The sequence below is a fragment of the Lissotriton helveticus genome, chromosome 10, assembly GCF_964261635.1.
Source record: "Lissotriton helveticus chromosome 10, aLisHel1.1, whole genome shotgun sequence".
In the NCBI taxonomy this organism is placed as follows: domain Eukaryota; kingdom Metazoa; phylum Chordata; class Amphibia; order Caudata; family Salamandridae; genus Lissotriton; species Lissotriton helveticus.
This window is the reverse complement of record NC_136071.1, coordinates 1167619194-1167635755: the sequence shown is the minus strand read 5'-3', so window position 1 is coordinate 1167635755 and position 16562 is coordinate 1167619194. Positions and strand designations below refer to the sequence as shown.

Genomic DNA, 16562 nt, shown 5'->3' with positions numbered 1-16562 from the left:
GTGCGGAGTAGTGAGTGCGGAGTAGTGAGTGCGGAGTAGTGAGTGCAGAGTAGTGAGTAGTGAGTGCAGAGTAGTGAGTAGTGAGTGCAGAGTAGTTAGTAGTGAGTGCAGAGTAGTGAGTAGTGAGTAGTGAGTGCAGAGTAGTGAGTGCAGAGTAGTGAGTAGTGAGTGCAGAGTAGTGAGTAGTGAGTGCAGAGTAGTGAGTAGTGAGTGCAGAGTAGTTAGTGAGTGCAGAGTAGTGAGTAGTGAGTGCAGAGTAGTGAGTAGTGAGTGCAGAGTAGTGAGTGCAGAGTAGTGAGTAGTGAGTGCAGAGTAGTTAGTAGTGAGTGCAGAGTAGTGAGTAGTGAGTGCAGAGTAGTGAGTAGTGAGTGCAGAGTAGTGAGTAGTGAGTGCAGAGTAGTGAGTAGTGAGTGCAGAGTGCAGAGTAGTGAGTAGTGAGTGCAGAGTAGTGAGTAGTGAGTGCAGAGTAGTGAGTAGTGAGTGCAGAGTAGTGAGTAGTGAGTGCAGAGTGCAGAGTAGTGAGTGCAGAGTAGTGAGTGCGGAGTAGTGAGTGCGGAGTAGTGAGTGCAGAGTAGTGAGTAGTGAGTGCAGAGTGCAGAGTAGTGAGTGCTGAGTAGTGAGTGCAGAGTAGTTAGTAGTGAGTGCAGAGTAGTGAGTGCACAGTAGTTAGTAGTGAGTGCAGAGTAGTGAGTAGTGAGTGCAGAGTAGTGAGTAGTGAGTGCAGAGTAGTGAGTGCAGAGTAGTGAGTGCAGAGTGCAGAGTAGTGAGTGCAGAGTGCAGAGTAGTGAGTGCAGAGTAGTTAGTAGTGAGTGCAGAGTAGTGAGTAGTGAGTGCAGAGTAGTGAGTAGTGAGTGCAGAGTAGTGAGTAGTGAGTGCAGAGTAGTGAGTAGTGAGTGCAGAGTAGTGAGTAGTGAGTGCAGAGTGCAGAGTAGTGAGTAGTGAGTGCAGAGTAGTTAGTGAGTGCAGAGTAGTGAGTAGTGAGTGCAGAGTAGTGAGTAGTGAGTGCAGAGTAGTGAGTGCAGAGTAGTGAGTAGTGAGTGCAGAGTGCAGAGTAGTGAGTGCAGAGTAGTGAGTGCGGAGTAGTGAGTGCGGAGTAGTGAGTGCGGAGTAGTGAGTGCAGAGTAGTGAGTGCAGAGTAGTGAGTGCAGAGTAGTGAGTGCAGAGTAGTGAGTGCAGAGTAGTGAGTAGTGAGTGCAGAGTAGTGAGTGCAGAGTAGTGAGTAGTGAGTGCAGAGTAGTGAGTAGTGAGTGCAAAGTGCAGAGTAGTGAGTGCAGAGTAGTGAGTGCAGAGTAGTGAGTGCAGAGTAGTGAGTGCAGAGTAGTGAGTAGTGAGTGCAGAGTAGTGAGTGCAGAGTAGTGAGTAGTGAGTGCAGAGTAGTGAGTGCAGAGTGCAGAGTGCAGAGTAGTGAGTGCAGAGTAGTGAGTGCAGAGTAGTGAGTGCAGAGTAGTGAGTGCAGAGTGTGAGTGCAGAGTGTGAGTGCAGAATGCAGAGTAGTGAGTGCAGAGTAGTGAGTAGTGAGTGCAGAGTAGTGAGTGCAGAGTAGTGAGTAGTGAGTGCAGAGTAGTGAGTGCAGAGTAGTGAGTAGTGAGTGCAGAGTAGTGAGTGCAGAGTGCAGAGTAGTGAGTGCAGAGTAGTGAGTGCAGAGTAGTGAGTGCAGAATGCAGAGTAGTGAGTGCAGAGTAGTGAGTAGTGAGTGCAGAGTAGTGAGTGCAGAGTAGTGAGTGCAGAGTAGTGAGTGCAGAGTAGTGAGTGCAGAGTAGTGAGTGCAGAGTGCAGTGCAGTGCAGGTATGTGCAGTGCAGGTATGTGCAGTGCAGTGCAGGTGAGTGCAGTGCAGGTATGTGCAGTGCAGTGCAGGTGAGTGCAGTGCAGGTATGTGCAGTGCAGTGCAGGTGAGTGCAGTGCAGGTATGTGCAGTGCAGTGCAGGTGAGTGCAGTGCAGGTGAGTGCAGTGCAGGTGAGTGCAGTGCAGTGCAGGGCAGTGCAGTGCAGGTGAGTGCAGTGCAGGTGAGTGCAGTGCAGTGCAGGGCAGTGCAGTGCAGGTGAGTGCAGTGCAGGGCAGTGCAGTGCAGTGCAGTGGAGTGCAGGTGAGTGCAGTGCAGTGCAGGTGAGTGCAGTGCAGGTGAGTGCAGTGCAGTGGAGTGCAGGTGAGTGCAGTGCAGTGCAGGTGAGTGCAGTGCAGGTGAGTGCAGTGCAGGTGAGTGCAGTGCAGGTGAGTGCAGTGCAGGTGAGTGCAGTGCAGGTGAGTGCAGTGCGTGCAGTGCAGGTATGTGCAGTGCAGTGCAGGTGAGTGCAGTGCGTGCAGTGCAGGTATGTGCAGTGCAGTGCAGGTGAGTGCAGTGCAGTGCAGTGGAGTGCAGGTGAGTGCAGTGCAGGTGAGTGCAGTGCAGGTGAGTGCAGTGCAGGTGAGTGCAGTGCGTGCAGTGCAGGTATGTGCAGTGCAGTGCAGGTGAGTGCAGTGCAGGTATGTGCAGTGCAGTGCAGGGCAGTGCAGTGCAGTGCAGTGGAGTGCAGGTGAGTGCAGTGCAGTGCAGGTGAGTGCAGTGCAGGTGAGTGCAGTGCAGTGGAGTGCAGGTGAGTGCAGTGCAGGTGAGTGCAGTGCAGGTGAGTGCAGTGCAGTGCAGGTGAGTGCAGTGCAGGTGAGTGCAGTGCAGGTGAGTGCAGGTGAGTGCAGTGCAGGTGAGTGCAGTGCGTGCAGTGCAGGTATGTGCAGTGCAGTGCAGGTGAGTGCAGTGCGTGCAGTGCAGGTATGTGCAGTGCAGTGCAGGTGAGTGCAGTGCAGGTGAGTGCAGTGCAGGTGAGTGCAGTGCAGGTGAGTGCAGTGCAGTGCAGGTGAGTGCAGTGCAGTGCAGGTGAGTGCAGTGCAGGTGAGTGCAGTGCAGTGCAGGTGAGTGCAGTGCATGCGAGTGCAGGTGAGTGCAGTGCAGTGGAGTGCAGTGGAGTGCAGGTGAGTGCAGTGCAGTGCAGGTGAATGCAGTGCAGGTGAGTGCAGTGCAGGTGAGTGCAGTGCAGGTGAGTGCAGGTGAGTGCAGTGCAGGTGAGTGCAGTGCAGTGCAGGTCAGGGCAGTGCAGGTCAGTGCAGGTCAGTGCAGTGCAGTGCAGTGCAGGTCAGTGCAGGTCAGTGCAGTGCAGTGCAGGTGAGTGCAGTGCAGGTGAGTGCAGTGCAGTGCAGGTGAGTGCAGTGCAGTGCAGGTGAGTGCAGTGCAGGTGAGTGCAGTGCAGGTGAGTGCAGTGCAGGTGAGTGCAGGTGAGTAGTGCAGTGCAGGTGAGTAGTGCAGTGCAGGTGAGTGCAGGTGAGTAGTGCAGTGCAGGTGAGTAGTGCAGTGCAGGTGAGTGCAGTGCAGTGCAGGTGAGTGCAGTGCAGTGCAGGTGAGTGCAGTGCAGGTGAGTGCAGTGCAGTGCAGTGCAGGTGAGTGCAGTGCAGGTGAGTGCAGTGCGTGCAGTGCAGGTGAGTGCAGTGCAGGTGAGTGCAGTGCAGGTGAGTGCAGTGCAGTGCAGTGCAGGTGAGTGCAGGTGAGTGCAGTGCAGGTGAGTGCAGTGCAGGTGAGTGCAGTGCAGGTGAGTACCGTGCAGGTGAGTGCAGTGCAGTGCAGTGCAGTGCAGGTGAGTACCGTGCAGGTGAGTGCAGTGCAGGTGAGTGCAGTGCAGGCGAGTGCAGTGCAGGCGAGTGCAGTGCGTGCAGTGCAGGTGCAGTGCAGTGCAGGTGCAGTGCAGTGCAGGTGAGTGCAGTGCAGGTGAGTGCAGTGCAGTGCAGGTGAGTGCAGTGCAGGTGAGTGCAGTGCAGGTGAGTACAGTGCAGGTGAGTGCAGTGCAGGTGAGTGCAGTGCAGGTGAGTGCAGTGCAGTGCAGGTGAGTGCAGGCGAGTGCAGTGCAGGCGAGTGCAGTGCAGGCGAGTGCAGTGCAGGCGAGTGCAGTGCGTGCAGTGCAGGCGAGTGCAGTGCAGTGCAGGTCAGTGCAGTGCAGGTCAGTGCAGTGCAGTGCAGTGCAGTTGAGTGCAGTGCAGGTGAGTGCAGTGCAGGTGAGTGCAGTGCAGGTGAGTGCAGTGCAGGTGAGTGCAGTGCAGTGCAGGTGAGTGCAGTGCAGTGCAGTGCAGGTCAGGGCAGTACAGGTCAGTGCAGGTCAGGGCAGTGCAGGTGAGTGCAGTGCAGGTGAGTGCAGTGCAGGTGAGTGCAGTGCAGGTCAGTGCAGTGCAGGTGAGTGCAGTGCAGGTGAGTGCAGGTGAGTAGTGCAGTGCAGGTGAGCAGTGCAGGTGAGTGCAGTGCAGGTGAGTGCAGTGCAGGTGAGTGCAGTGCATGTGAGTGCAGTGCAGGTGAGTGCAGTGTGTGCAGTGCAGGTGAGTGCAGTGCAGGTGAGTGCAGGTGAGTGCAGTGCAGGTGAGTGCAGTGCAGTGCAGGTGAGTGCAGTGCAGGTGAGTGCAGTGCAGGTGAGTGCAGTGCAGGTGAGTACAGTGCAGGTGAGTGCAGTGCAGTGCAGTGCAGGTGAGTGCAGTGCAGTGCAGGCGAGTGCAGTGCAGGTGAGTGCAGTGCAGGTGAGTGCAGTGCAGTGCAGGTGAGTGCAGTGCAGGTGAGTGCAGTGCAGTGCAGGTGAGTGCAGTGCAGGTGAGTGCAGTGCAGGTGAGTGCAGTGCAGGTGAGTACAGTGCAGGTGAGTACAGTGCAGTGCAGGTGAGTGCAGTGCAGTGCAGGTGAGTGCAGTGCAGGCGAGTGCAGTGCAGGCGAGTGCAATGCAGGCGAGTGCAGTGCAGGCGAGTGCAGTGCGTGCAGTGCAGGCGAGTGCAGTGCAGGTCAGTGCAGTGCAGGTGAGTGCAGTGCAGGTGAGTGCAGTGCAGGTGAGTGCAGTGCAGTGCAGTGCAGTGCAGTGCAGGTGAGTGCAGTGCAGTGCAGGTGAGTGCAGTGCAGTGCAGGTGAGTGCAGTGCAGGTGAGTGCAGTGCAGGTGAGTGCAGTGCAGGTGAGTGCAGTGCAGGTGAGTGCAGTGCAGGTGAGTGCAGTGCAGGTGAGTGCAGGTGAGTGCAGTGCAGGTGAGTGCAGTGCAGTGCAGGTGAGTGCAGTGCAGTGCAGGTGAGTGCAGTGCAGTGCAGGTGAGTGCAGTGCAGTGCAGGTGAGTGCAGTGCAGTGCAGGTGAGTGCAGTGCAGGTGAGTGCAGTTGAGTGCAGTGCAGGTGAGTGCAGTTGAGTGCAGTGCAGGTGAGTGCAGGTGAGTGCAGTGCTGGTGAGTGCAGTTGAGTGCAGTTCAGGTGAGTGCAGTTGAGTGCAGAGTGGTGTGTATTGACAATGTAAATGACAATGCCATTTATTTATGATTTAAAGAAAAAAAAATGTCATGAGCAATGCCAATAGCTCTACCTTTAATGATGCCGAGACCATTGCATTGTAAATGCTTGTTTTAAATGCAGCCCATTTCCCTTAAAGGAAAAAGGGCTGCGTTTCCAGCAACAAAAGATGAAACTTTGAAGTTTCAATTCTTAAGAGTAGGCATTGGTCCCTTGGACCACTAACTGTTCTTAAGAAATATTTTTACAACCATTTACAAAGGGTACGGGTTCCCTTGGGGATCCCTTTCCATTTACAAATGGGTTACCACCAACTTTCAATTGCAGGTAAATTGCGAATGTTTTGCAACCACATTTCGGTCACATATCATTTGTACATACCATTCCAATTCAGTATTAGGAAGGGACCTCTTCAACACGCCCCTTCAAAATATTTAATAACAAAACCCAATATGTGGTTCAGCAACAAGTTACTGAATCATAAATTGGGCTTTGTACATCAGAAAAAGCATTTTAGCAGTCACAAACGTCCCGATTTGTGGAATCTGGATGTTTGAAAAAATGCTTTGTACATGTAGTCCTATATGTTAACAGTGAATGGTCAGGAGAAACACAAAGTCAGGAAAGAAAATGTAACAAAGTGATCGTGGTGTCTGTCCCTGTAAGACTTTATTAGATCCTAATGAATCCTCAAATTGAGAATCAAACAAACAATAAGTTCTAAACCAGTGTTTCCCAAACTGTGTGTAGCAATAGATAAAGATATCTTTATATTCTGTATTTATCTTGTCACATTTGCACATCCTGACAGATCAAATGTCAGGATATGTCTACTGGCAAATTGCTGTTTTTTTTAATATGGGTTTAATGTAAACAAACTTCTTTCACTTTGCAATCAGAGAAAGAAAAATAAAGTGAAATATGTGACAATCTTGTCGGGGTACAGATGTGTGAAAGGAAAGGATATAAGATGTCATTTTTTTGTAACACGAAACAAAATGTAAATAGCTATAAATGAACTTTACACATTCAGCAGTTAGGAAAGCAAAAATGAAGCACATTTATGTAATTCTGATGTGTGATGGGAAAAAAGATTGAAATAGAATCAAGAAAATTAAGACGCTTTACTTCTTGGTGCACAAGTGATAAATATTCACTAAACCCGATTTCCACACATTATCATTTGTGTGCAATATAGTTTTATCAATAAAATTGTATGTCTGAGAATTTTTTTTTGCCATTTCAATTGAAAATGTGCCATCTGTAAATGACAGTGCGCCACCACACGATACTTCATTTACTTTAAAAAAAAAACTCCAGCCTCATGGTTATTAAAGCTGGGTGGGTTGCGAAAGTTTGTTGTTCTAAAAATTGGGTTGTGGTTTTAAAATGTTTGGGAACCACTGTAATGATCTAAACCCATGATTTACAGTTTGCATGCAGTGCCTTAATGCCAGTAAATAGATCACTGTGCCGTATTAGAAGGCTTGCAACTTATGAACTGGAAGTAACAAAATGATCTCAGTGTCAAAAGCAGCAGCCCACTTACCCAGCTACATAAAATACAAATCTGGGATCTACATGTTACACAATGTGCTTTGCCGTAGGCACGTCAACCCTCTATGATACCTTATAAGTCAAAGCGGTGACTGGACAAAACACAGTACTCTACCAGAACTGCATTAAGCAGTATTTTCTTACACTATTATAAAACCTTCATAATTGCTGGGCACGAAAAGATTTCTCCAGCAGATGTCTTTATATTTTTTTTTAATACAGCCTCTTTGCAGCCAATTAGGTAATCTAGAACAGAATTATTGTAAAACATGTCCTTGTTGCCTATTTCTTTTCCGCAGATTTTTAAACAAACTAATGTATAAGTTGATATGTTTTATAAATTAGCAGCGAATATAGAAAGATTGTGACATAGATGCAGAAAATTATAAGAGATGCATTCACATAAAAAATACAATAAAACAAATCATTTTCTGCATGAGGATCTAAATCAGTGAGGGTTGAGGTTTTTCCATAGAAATTGAAAAGATGTATTTTCTATGAAATAGAGGCAGAACAATACTTGGAATTGAGGAAGTTCTGTGTCTTTAGTATTAAATGCAGGGTACGAGTCGAGAGTACATACGGGTAGATGGCGTATACCCACTCTTTTTACAGGGTGGACACCGCCTACCCTGTCAAGAGGTTGGGCCCCAAAGAAATATGCTAAATTTGTCCCAGTGTACGAGGATGCCCCAAAAAATGGGAAAGGATATGGCAGGCTTGGAGGAGGTACAGAGGGGAAGGCCTGGATACCCCAGATGCTACACTGTAGGGGTCTCCCCCACTGGGCACCACATACTGCCAATCTTTGACACCCTCTCGTCCTGGGAGGTCATGAGCCTTGGCTGGTGACAGATTCTGAACACTCCGTAGTGGGGATAGGGGGGGGAGGGAGGTCGGGGGAGGGCGCTGGCCAGGGAGGGGGGCTAGGCGGGGAGGGGGGGACGGGCTAATGGACCCACCTACAATTGACTGGGGCAGGCCATGGGGGTAGACCGTTGCTATGTCTGCTGATATCTGGTTTGTTTTATTCTAATCATTTACTGTGTAAGTACCACTGCCTCTTCACTGCTACTGGATGTATCTTTTGATGGAGCTGTTTTGTTTCAATAAAAATAATTTAAAAAAAAAATTGTCCCAGTGTAATTTTCAAACACCAGAACACATTCAACAGAGCCTGCACATTGTCTACTTTCGGTCAGAGTAGCAACTTGCAAGCCTCGAGGGGGCATATAAGATTCCAGCGAGGCCCACAACAAAGGCCAAAGTTAAGTCATTTTGTTGGTGTCCTGGCTGGGAGCTATCGGGAGACTCACACCTAAATGCCATGGAGGAGAAACAAAAGCTCATAGCTTATCACTTCACAGGTACTTAAGGGAGGCATGCTTTTGACTTTGTTCAGTTCCTGTATATGAGATATGCATGCACTGTTAGAATGTCAGGTCTTGTGGTCTGTCCCTCCCAGTATTTTTATAAATAACAATTTAAATCCCACAATTGTGTTTTATTTCTGTTATAGTGCTGTTCATCCCATTGCAGGCTGTCAGAGAACTTTACATCACATGTACACATTATATGGTGACAATAAGCCATATGTACAGTATATAAATGTGCAGGGTGTGTTACATAAGACTGTGAGCGTTACCAGGTGTAAGGGCCACATGTCCTTGATAGCTTACTGTGCTATATTAGAAGGGTTACAATTTATGAACTGCAAGTAACACAAGCATTGGCATTGCCAATAGGTCTCGCTTGTGGGACCTTATAAGTATTTAGTTTTGCAGCACAATATCCGATTATGCAACAAGGATATTGTGCTGCAAAACTAAATACTTATAAGGTCCCACAAGCGAGACCTATTGGCAATGCCAATGCTTGTTATTTATCCAATACATTAAGTGCTCTCACGCCGTGGATCAGGTTTAGGCTAAGACCGCGCTACATAACAATTAAATACATAAAAAGCTCTACAAAACAGCCTTTGAGAGGCATCTACGGCTATGGAGTTTTCGCCATGGCAGCCGCCCCAGGCAGCCTGGACTTGGTGGCATAAATCTTTTTTACGGATACCGCGCTGTTTCACAATGTGCTCACAGGTCTCATGCTGACACTTCCTCCGCGCGGCGAAGCGTTACGTCACCAGGACACAGCTGCAGGACAGGACACTGAAGAGGACGCGCGCGGGAGAAACGAAGATGGCACAGAGAGAAGTTGAACCGGGGACAATAAAAGCAACAGATGTGAGGTAAAGAGGGGGTGCCAGATAAAAGTGTGGGATGAGCAAGTAAGTGAGAGGGTAGAACGCAGATTAACATACAAACGAGAGCCAGAGCGAAGAGTTAGAGAACAAGAGGCATGGGAACGACAACATATCTAGACAGACGGAAAAAGAGAAAATACACCAAAGGGAGTACTGGTGTTAAGGAAAATAAGAGTGTTATAGACGATAAAGTACAAACATGAATAACTAGAGAAATCAGAAGAGATGGGTGGAATATTGAATACATGGGGAAGCATGGAGACTAAGAAAAGGAGACCAAGAAGCAAGGAAATGGAAATTAAAATAAGAAGAATGAAACTAAAAGGGGAGGAGGAGAAGAAAAAGGTGGAAGCGATGAAAAAGAAGAATCTGGGAATATGGAAACAGGAGAAAGAACACGCAAGTAAGAAAATAAATATATGCACACTTTGGCAGTCCCCACAAAAACGCAATTAAAAGCTGACACGAGAGAGCAACAACAACAAAAATGCAGAGCGGGAAACTGAAAGTACGGCTGGCCTGCGGCCGGCCATGATTCAATTAGGGGAGGAGAAGCTAAATGCAGAGCGGGAAACTGAAAGTACGGCCGGCCTGCGGCCGGCCATGATTCAATTAGGGGAGGAGAAGCTAAATGCTGAGCGGGAAACTGAAAGTACGGCCGGCCTGCGGCCGGCCATGATTCAATTAGGGGAGGAGAAGCCGCAGAGGGCACGCTGGGCGAAGCCCTTTGATGTGCTGTGCGGCAAATGGAGGGAGGCTGATGCGCGTTCATGTTTGCACACGTGGTTCACATGAACTGCATGAAAACGCCAGCAAAAAGCTGGTGGTTTCATGATGTTTTCGCCACTTGAATTCTCGCTCCGCTCGATGCGCATGCGCGCATCGATAGGTCGCGAGACCTAAAAAGGACTCTGTGTTAGAAGCAGTAACCCACTTACCCATTTACATAAAATAAAAATCATTTTACATAGTGTGCTTTGCATGAGACTTATTAACCCTCTATGCTACTTTGATTTAAAAATGGGACTAGACAAAACACAGACCTCTCCAGCAAATAGTTATCTTACCATTATTATAGTCCCTGAGAATCTCTGTAGTAGGTGCCTTAAGCCATAAGATATATTAAAATGCAGTCCTTGCAACCAATTAAGCAGAACAGATGTAAAGACATAAGTATTCTTGTTGTCAATTTCTTTGTAAAAAGAACAATTGGTGGACAGAATGCAGAACAATGTCTTACATTCACCCCAGTACAGAGATCTGGGCCTTAATCCATCGTTTTTTTTGCTCACCATGCCATTCCAGTTTGGACCCAGCCATATGCATTTCAGTCTTGACCCTGCATCCAATGGGAACAGTTTAGCCCGAACTGCCAGGCCAGGTCCTCCCTGGACTGGAAACAAGCAGCCTAGGACCGGTTTCGGGCTTTCAGCCCTCATCAGCAAGGATAACTTGATTCCAGTGGCATGGAGAGCACGAAACCCACGTCTGGGCATACCCGTCCTACTCGGGGTGACAAATACAAGTAGAACAATTAATAGACAGAATGCAGAACAATGTCTTACATTCATCCCAGTACAGAGATCTGGGCCTAAATCCATCTTTTTTTTGCTCACCAAGCCATTCCAGTTTGGACCCAGCCATATGCATTTCAGTCTTGACCCTGCATCCAATGGGAACAGTCCAGCCCGAACTGCCAGGCCAGATCCTCCCTGGACTGGAAACAAGCATCCTAGGACCGGTTTCAGGCTTTCAGCCCTCATGAGCCAGGATAGCTTGATTCCAGTAGCATGGAGAGCACGGGACCCATGTCATACCCATCCCACTCGAGGTGACAAATGCAAAAAGAACAATTGATGGACAGAATGCAGACAATGTCTTACATTCACCCCAGAACATGCATGCCCAGACATGGGTCCTGGGCTCACTGTGCCACTGGAATCAAACTATCCTGGCTGAAGAGGGGTGAAACCCCGAAACCGGTCCTAGGATGCTTGTTTCCGGTCCAGGGAGGACCTGGCTTGGCAGTTCGGGCTGGACTGTTCCCACAAGGAACAGGGTCAAGACCGATTTGCATATGGCCAGGTCTAAACTGGGGTGGCGTGGTGAGCAAAAGCATTTTGGATTTAACCCAGATCTCTTGACAGGGCGTGAATGTTTTGATTTGTTCTGTATTCCATCCATCAATTGTGTATCTTTCAATTTCTTTGTGGCGGGCTTTAGAAAAATAAATGCCTACATTGAGGCCCAGGTTTTGCGTGAAGTTTCATCACTTTTTTGCCACAACACTGATGCAAAATCTCATTTGTTAAATATTGTAATGCACTCAAATGTACTCATGGTAGACCTGCTATACATATGTGTTCGGTCTTAAGATCTGATGTCACGTCTTGTGAGGTCATGGGTTGTGATGCCACTTCCTGTGATGCCACACGCAATGTCAGGCGCAGTGATGTCACACGCTGTGATGCCACCTGCCATGATGTCATTTTCATACTGCCCAACTTGGTTAGTTCCCTCCTACTTCTGTTTTTTTAGGACTTGTGCCCTGATCAAAATGTACATAACCAATGTTTGCCACTTGTATGCGATGAGCATTTCTCAGAAAAGGCGGAGACCATACCACAAAATAAAAGTGAGTGTCTAATAGAAATTAAAAAGAGGATGTTTTCCAGCCAACCCTTGGGTGGGAGTTGGGTAATAAGTGGCATGTCCTAGCACTCACACACCGGCTGGCCCTGCTGACACCCTCTTTCGCTCACTCACCGGCACGATATGCGGAGACCGGTCAACGAAGAGCCCGCAGTACCTCAGCCTCCCCTCGCCCATGATGCCCCCTTGAGACCGGCGGACCCGGCACGGTACAAGGACCTCGGCACAGGGAGCCTGTGCGTCGCCGTCGCCTAGCAACCGTACACACAGACGACGGACTAAGACACTGGGGAGATGGCAGGTGTCCTACCGGCTGCTGCGAAGCGAGCGGCCATGATGGACGAGTAAGAGTGACTGCATCTTAAATATAATATTATAAAAATGGAGAAAAAATTAGAGAACAACAAGACTGCTAGAATTATTCCATGTTAATATGTGAGCTCAGTTAATTTAAGCAATTTTTAATATATTCTTTAAAATATAGTACACTTTTAATGTCATAGTACATTTTTACGGCTATATTTCAGGTCAGTCGATGCTTTTTAGACCAGCTTTAAAAAAGAAATGTTCCTTCACAAATAGCAGCCAAATAAATATTTATATTTACACAAAGTTTCATACTGTAAAATGGTTGTGGGATCAGCTTAGTCCTTCGTCTATGACGCTTGGTGACAATCATTCTTCAAGGAGAGGCCATTGTAGAAATATTGCTATGTACTATTTTAGCGAAATTATGCAACTCAGTGCTTTCAATCCGTTCACATAAACACACTCTATAACAGATTATTAACACTGTAGTGTCCCGGTGTGGGCCTGAATAATGGAGACACTGGGACACGTGTGGTTATGGTGGTGGCTAGTTTCTCACTGACCACGCCCAGGGCTCTGGGCTATTTATTCATAAGGGGAGCGCAACGGCGCTCACGTTAGGGGCAAACCAAAGACCCTGCACGTCCCAGGGGGGAATGCACAGGAACAAGTGGGAGGGGGCGTGTGCCGCAGTGGTACGCCCCACTACAGCAACACTACATTCCTCCTTTACCTAGGGGAGAAACAGGACCATACAAAACAGCTAGGAGCCACAGTCTATTGTTCACATACTCTCTGGTCGGCGACCATGATAAGGCATGAGAGAGCCAACGTCCATGTGAAAGTTCACCAATTGTCTCTGATGTAGTCTCTGGTCAACCTGCAAACATGGGATAACATTTTTAACTTCAAAAACCAGAACATTCTTACTTCAGTTCTCGGCGGGGTCAGCCATCTCGACTCTTCAACGCCAGCATTGTGCTACAAAGTCACGGTACCTCTGAGACGGCTTCGGGCATGGACGTAGGCTGTACCTTGTCTGACTTCGACTCTCGCCGGTGGCTGCAGGTGACCCCTCCGAGTCTCTAGTCTCTTGAACAGTGGGGTCTTCTGCGGGTCTCTGAGCGACTTGCATGCCGGGGTTATTGTTCTCTGCTTGGCTTGCTGCGGCACTGACATCCGCCGAACTTGGGAGCCGAGGAGGAGTGGTCGGGTGCCACTCATCTTGGTCATAGTCTATGTTCTCTTCAGGCACCTGCTTGAAAAACGATACATTCCTGGTGACAGACTCACCAGCTCTGGTGGCTGTGATCATGGTTCCGTTAACCTCTGTCACTGTCCACGGATCCAGCTCAAAAGGCATTCGGAATTTCCCTCCGGGGTGGCGGTCCTTTACCAGAACCCTGCTCCCGACTTGAACCGGCCTGTCCATTGCTCGTCTTCGTCGGGACGCTTCCTGATTGGTTTTGGTGCGCCGTTCCATGGACCGGTTCTGTGGGGGTGTGGCCTGTTCCCATGCCGGGTGGTGTGGGATGGTATCTGCCACGACTCTATTGAAGGAAAGTCGGCTTGGGGAGACTCCTGTAGTACAGTGGGGGGTCAAACGGTATTCTCTGAGGAACTGGTAGATTGCTAGCTCCAGACATTGGCCGTCAACAGCCGCAATTTGTATAGTTTTGTTCAAAGTCCTCATTAGGCGCTCGACCTCTCCATTGGCCTGGGGCCACCGGGGGGTGATCCGTCGGTGCTTGATACCATGGCTTTGGAGGTATTCCGTGAATTCACTGCCGTTAAAGGGGGGTCCGTTGTCGGTGCGGACCTCGCTCACGAGCCCATGGGTGGCCAGTATCTTCTCAAATTTAGGTATGACTTCCCACGTAGCCGTCGACGACACGATCTCCACTTCTGGGTAGCGGGAGAAGTCGTCCACCACTACAAGCATGTACTTGCCTCCCGGGAGGCTGCCGAAGTCCGCGCTCACTCGCACCCACGGGGATGTGGGGCCATCTTCGGTCACGATTGGCGCCGGAGGGTTTGGGAGGCTCGTCGCTAGACACACTGGGCACCGGTGGATCACTTCCTCAACTGCGTTATCCAACCCCGGAAACCACACCTTGCTCCGGAGCCTGTTCTTGGACTTGACAATTCCTTGGTGTGATCCGTGTGCTAGGACCGCGGCTTGCTGGGTCAACCTGCTGGGAAGTACTAGGCGAGGGCCTCGCAGGAGGCACCCTTCTGTAGATACGGACAGTTCGTGCCGGACTTGAAATAACGCCTTCAGGGTGGTTTGGGCCTCAGGCGTGCGGAACGAAGCTGGGCTCTGGAGTGCTTTCCAGTCACCGCTCTCTATGGCCTGGATCGCGATCTGGAGGCAATCGTCTTCCTTGGTGGCACGTGACACCTCGTCCAGGGACATGGGGCGAGGTCTTGACCTCTCGATGATCAGTCGGACATACTCCTCGGTGTCTGCTGCTTCGGCTGCTTCGGCATCCGAGACGGGTCGGGCGTGCCTCGACAGATAGTCCGCCGGGTTGCGCGAGCCAGGCTGGTACTCCACTGTGAACTGAAACTCCTGCAGCTGCAGCACCCACTTCTCGATCCGTGGGGGAGGGCGAGAGGAGGAGCCTTGGAACAGTGGTATCAGGGGCTTGTGATCAGTGACCACTGAGAACGGGTGTCCATAGAGGTAGATATGAAAGTGGCGGCACCCCCACAGAATTGCAATGGCCTCCCGCTCGATCTGGGAGTAGCGTTGTTCAGTGGGTGTGAGGGTGCGGCTGGCGTATGCAACGGGGGCCCACTCTCCGCCTTGCTGACGCTGTGATAGGACGGCGCCCAGGCCAGTGGGGCTGGCATCTACAAGCAGCTGTGATTCGTTTTGAGGGTTGAAATACACTAGCGTGGTGTCGGCTGAGAGAGCCGCTTTCGTGTTCTCAAACGACTCTTGTTGTTCCGGACCCCAGATCCAAGCGGTATTTGATTTTGTGAGATTCCTTAGCGGTCCCGTGAGATCGGACAGGTCCTGGATGAAACGCCCGCAGTAGGTCACCATGCCTAAGAAACTGCGGACTGCGGTCACTGAGGTGGGGGCGGGTGCGTCGTGGATGTCTCGGACCTTTTCTGGGTCTGGGCCTACCCCTTGGTCGGAGAACTTGTACCCGAAGAAGCTTATGTCTCTTCGCAGGAACTCGCACTTGTCTTTGTGAAGAGTCAACCCTCTCTCCTTGAGGCGATCGAACACTGCGTGGACGCGCCGGATGTGTTCTTCCAGCGTCGGGGCATGCACCAGGATGTCGTCACTCACGTTGAGTACCCCGACGAGACCTTGAAGGACATTGTGTATAATGTTCTGAAACACTTCGGCGGCGCTTGAGATGCCGAAATTGAGCCTCGTGTACCTCCACAGGCCAGCATGCGTCGAGAATGTGGTGATGGGGCGTGAGTCTGGGTGGAGCGGAATCTGGTGGTACCCGGATCTTAGGTCCATTTTGGAGAACCACTTGGACCCTGCGAGTTCTCCGATGATGTCGTCAATGGTGGGCGTTAGGTGGCGTTCCCTCTTAATGGCCAGGTTGGGGATACGCATGTCCACACATATCCGTACCGCGTCGGGCTGCTTAGGTTTTTTCGCCACTACGATGGGGGACACCCACGGGGTGGGCCCGGTCACACGTTCGATGATTCCTGCTTGCTCCAGCATTCTCAACTCGGCTTCTACCTTGGGCCGGAGGTGGAACGCTATCCGCCGGTGTCGCAGAGCTACTGGGGCTACAGATTGGTCAATGTGGAGCTGGACAGGGGGTCCACGGAGGCATCCGATGCCCTCAAACAGTGAGGAGTGTTCAGTGACTAGATTGTCCAGGCTTTGAGCTTGTACGGTCAGGGCGAAATGTATAAGTCCAAGTTCACGGGCCGTCTTGCAACCGAGGAGGAACCCTGACCCCTCTTGGGACACATAGACTTTTGTTTGCAGCTGCCGGGTGTCATGTGAAATGGTGGTTCTGAATACCCCGCACAGGCGTAGGGGCCGCCGAGTTCCGTAGGCAAACACTTGCACTCTGGTGGGGTGGAGTGCGGGAGCGTCCGTTAGGTCCTGGTATACACTGGCAGCCATGAGGTTTATCGTCGCCCCGGTGTCGATGAGAGCTCGGGTGGCCTGGTCGTGGACTTGGACTGTGCACATCGGCTCGGACGAGGAAGCAGGCGTCAGGGAGTTGAGCATGCGCACCACGTGGACAGATGCGGCGTCCTCGTCGTCGTCGTCCATGTCACTGCCGGGTGACGTATCCGGGAGTGGCGCCACCTGCCGCGCTCTCCTGGGTGGGCCGCTGGGCTTCTTCCGTTGGGACGACAGACAGACACTGGCAAAGTGGTTGGCTTTGCCGCACGCACTGCAGACTTTCCCTTGAGCTGGGCAGGCTCCTTTGTGCGGAGTGGTACCCCCACACCACATGCAGTTTCGATCCCGGGTAGACTGGGAGTGCTGGGGCTGGGGGGTCCTCTGCGGCCTGGACCGG

At 50.5% G+C, this 16562-nt stretch overlaps 1 protein-coding gene across 1 annotated transcript in view; it reads right to left on the bottom strand.

The window, feature by feature from the left end:
- Positions 1 to 11996, bottom strand: part of EFHB (EF-hand domain family member B) — a 250589-nt gene extending 238593 nt beyond the window's left edge. Inside the window, exon 1 of the mRNA XM_078663999.1 lies at positions 11851 to 11996. Coding sequence (XP_078520125.1) covers positions 11851 to 11913 — 63 coding nt within the window. The 5' untranslated portion in view covers positions 11914 to 11996. The remainder of the gene's footprint in view (positions 1 to 11850) is intronic.
- Positions 11997 to 16562: the final 4566 nt, after the last annotated feature.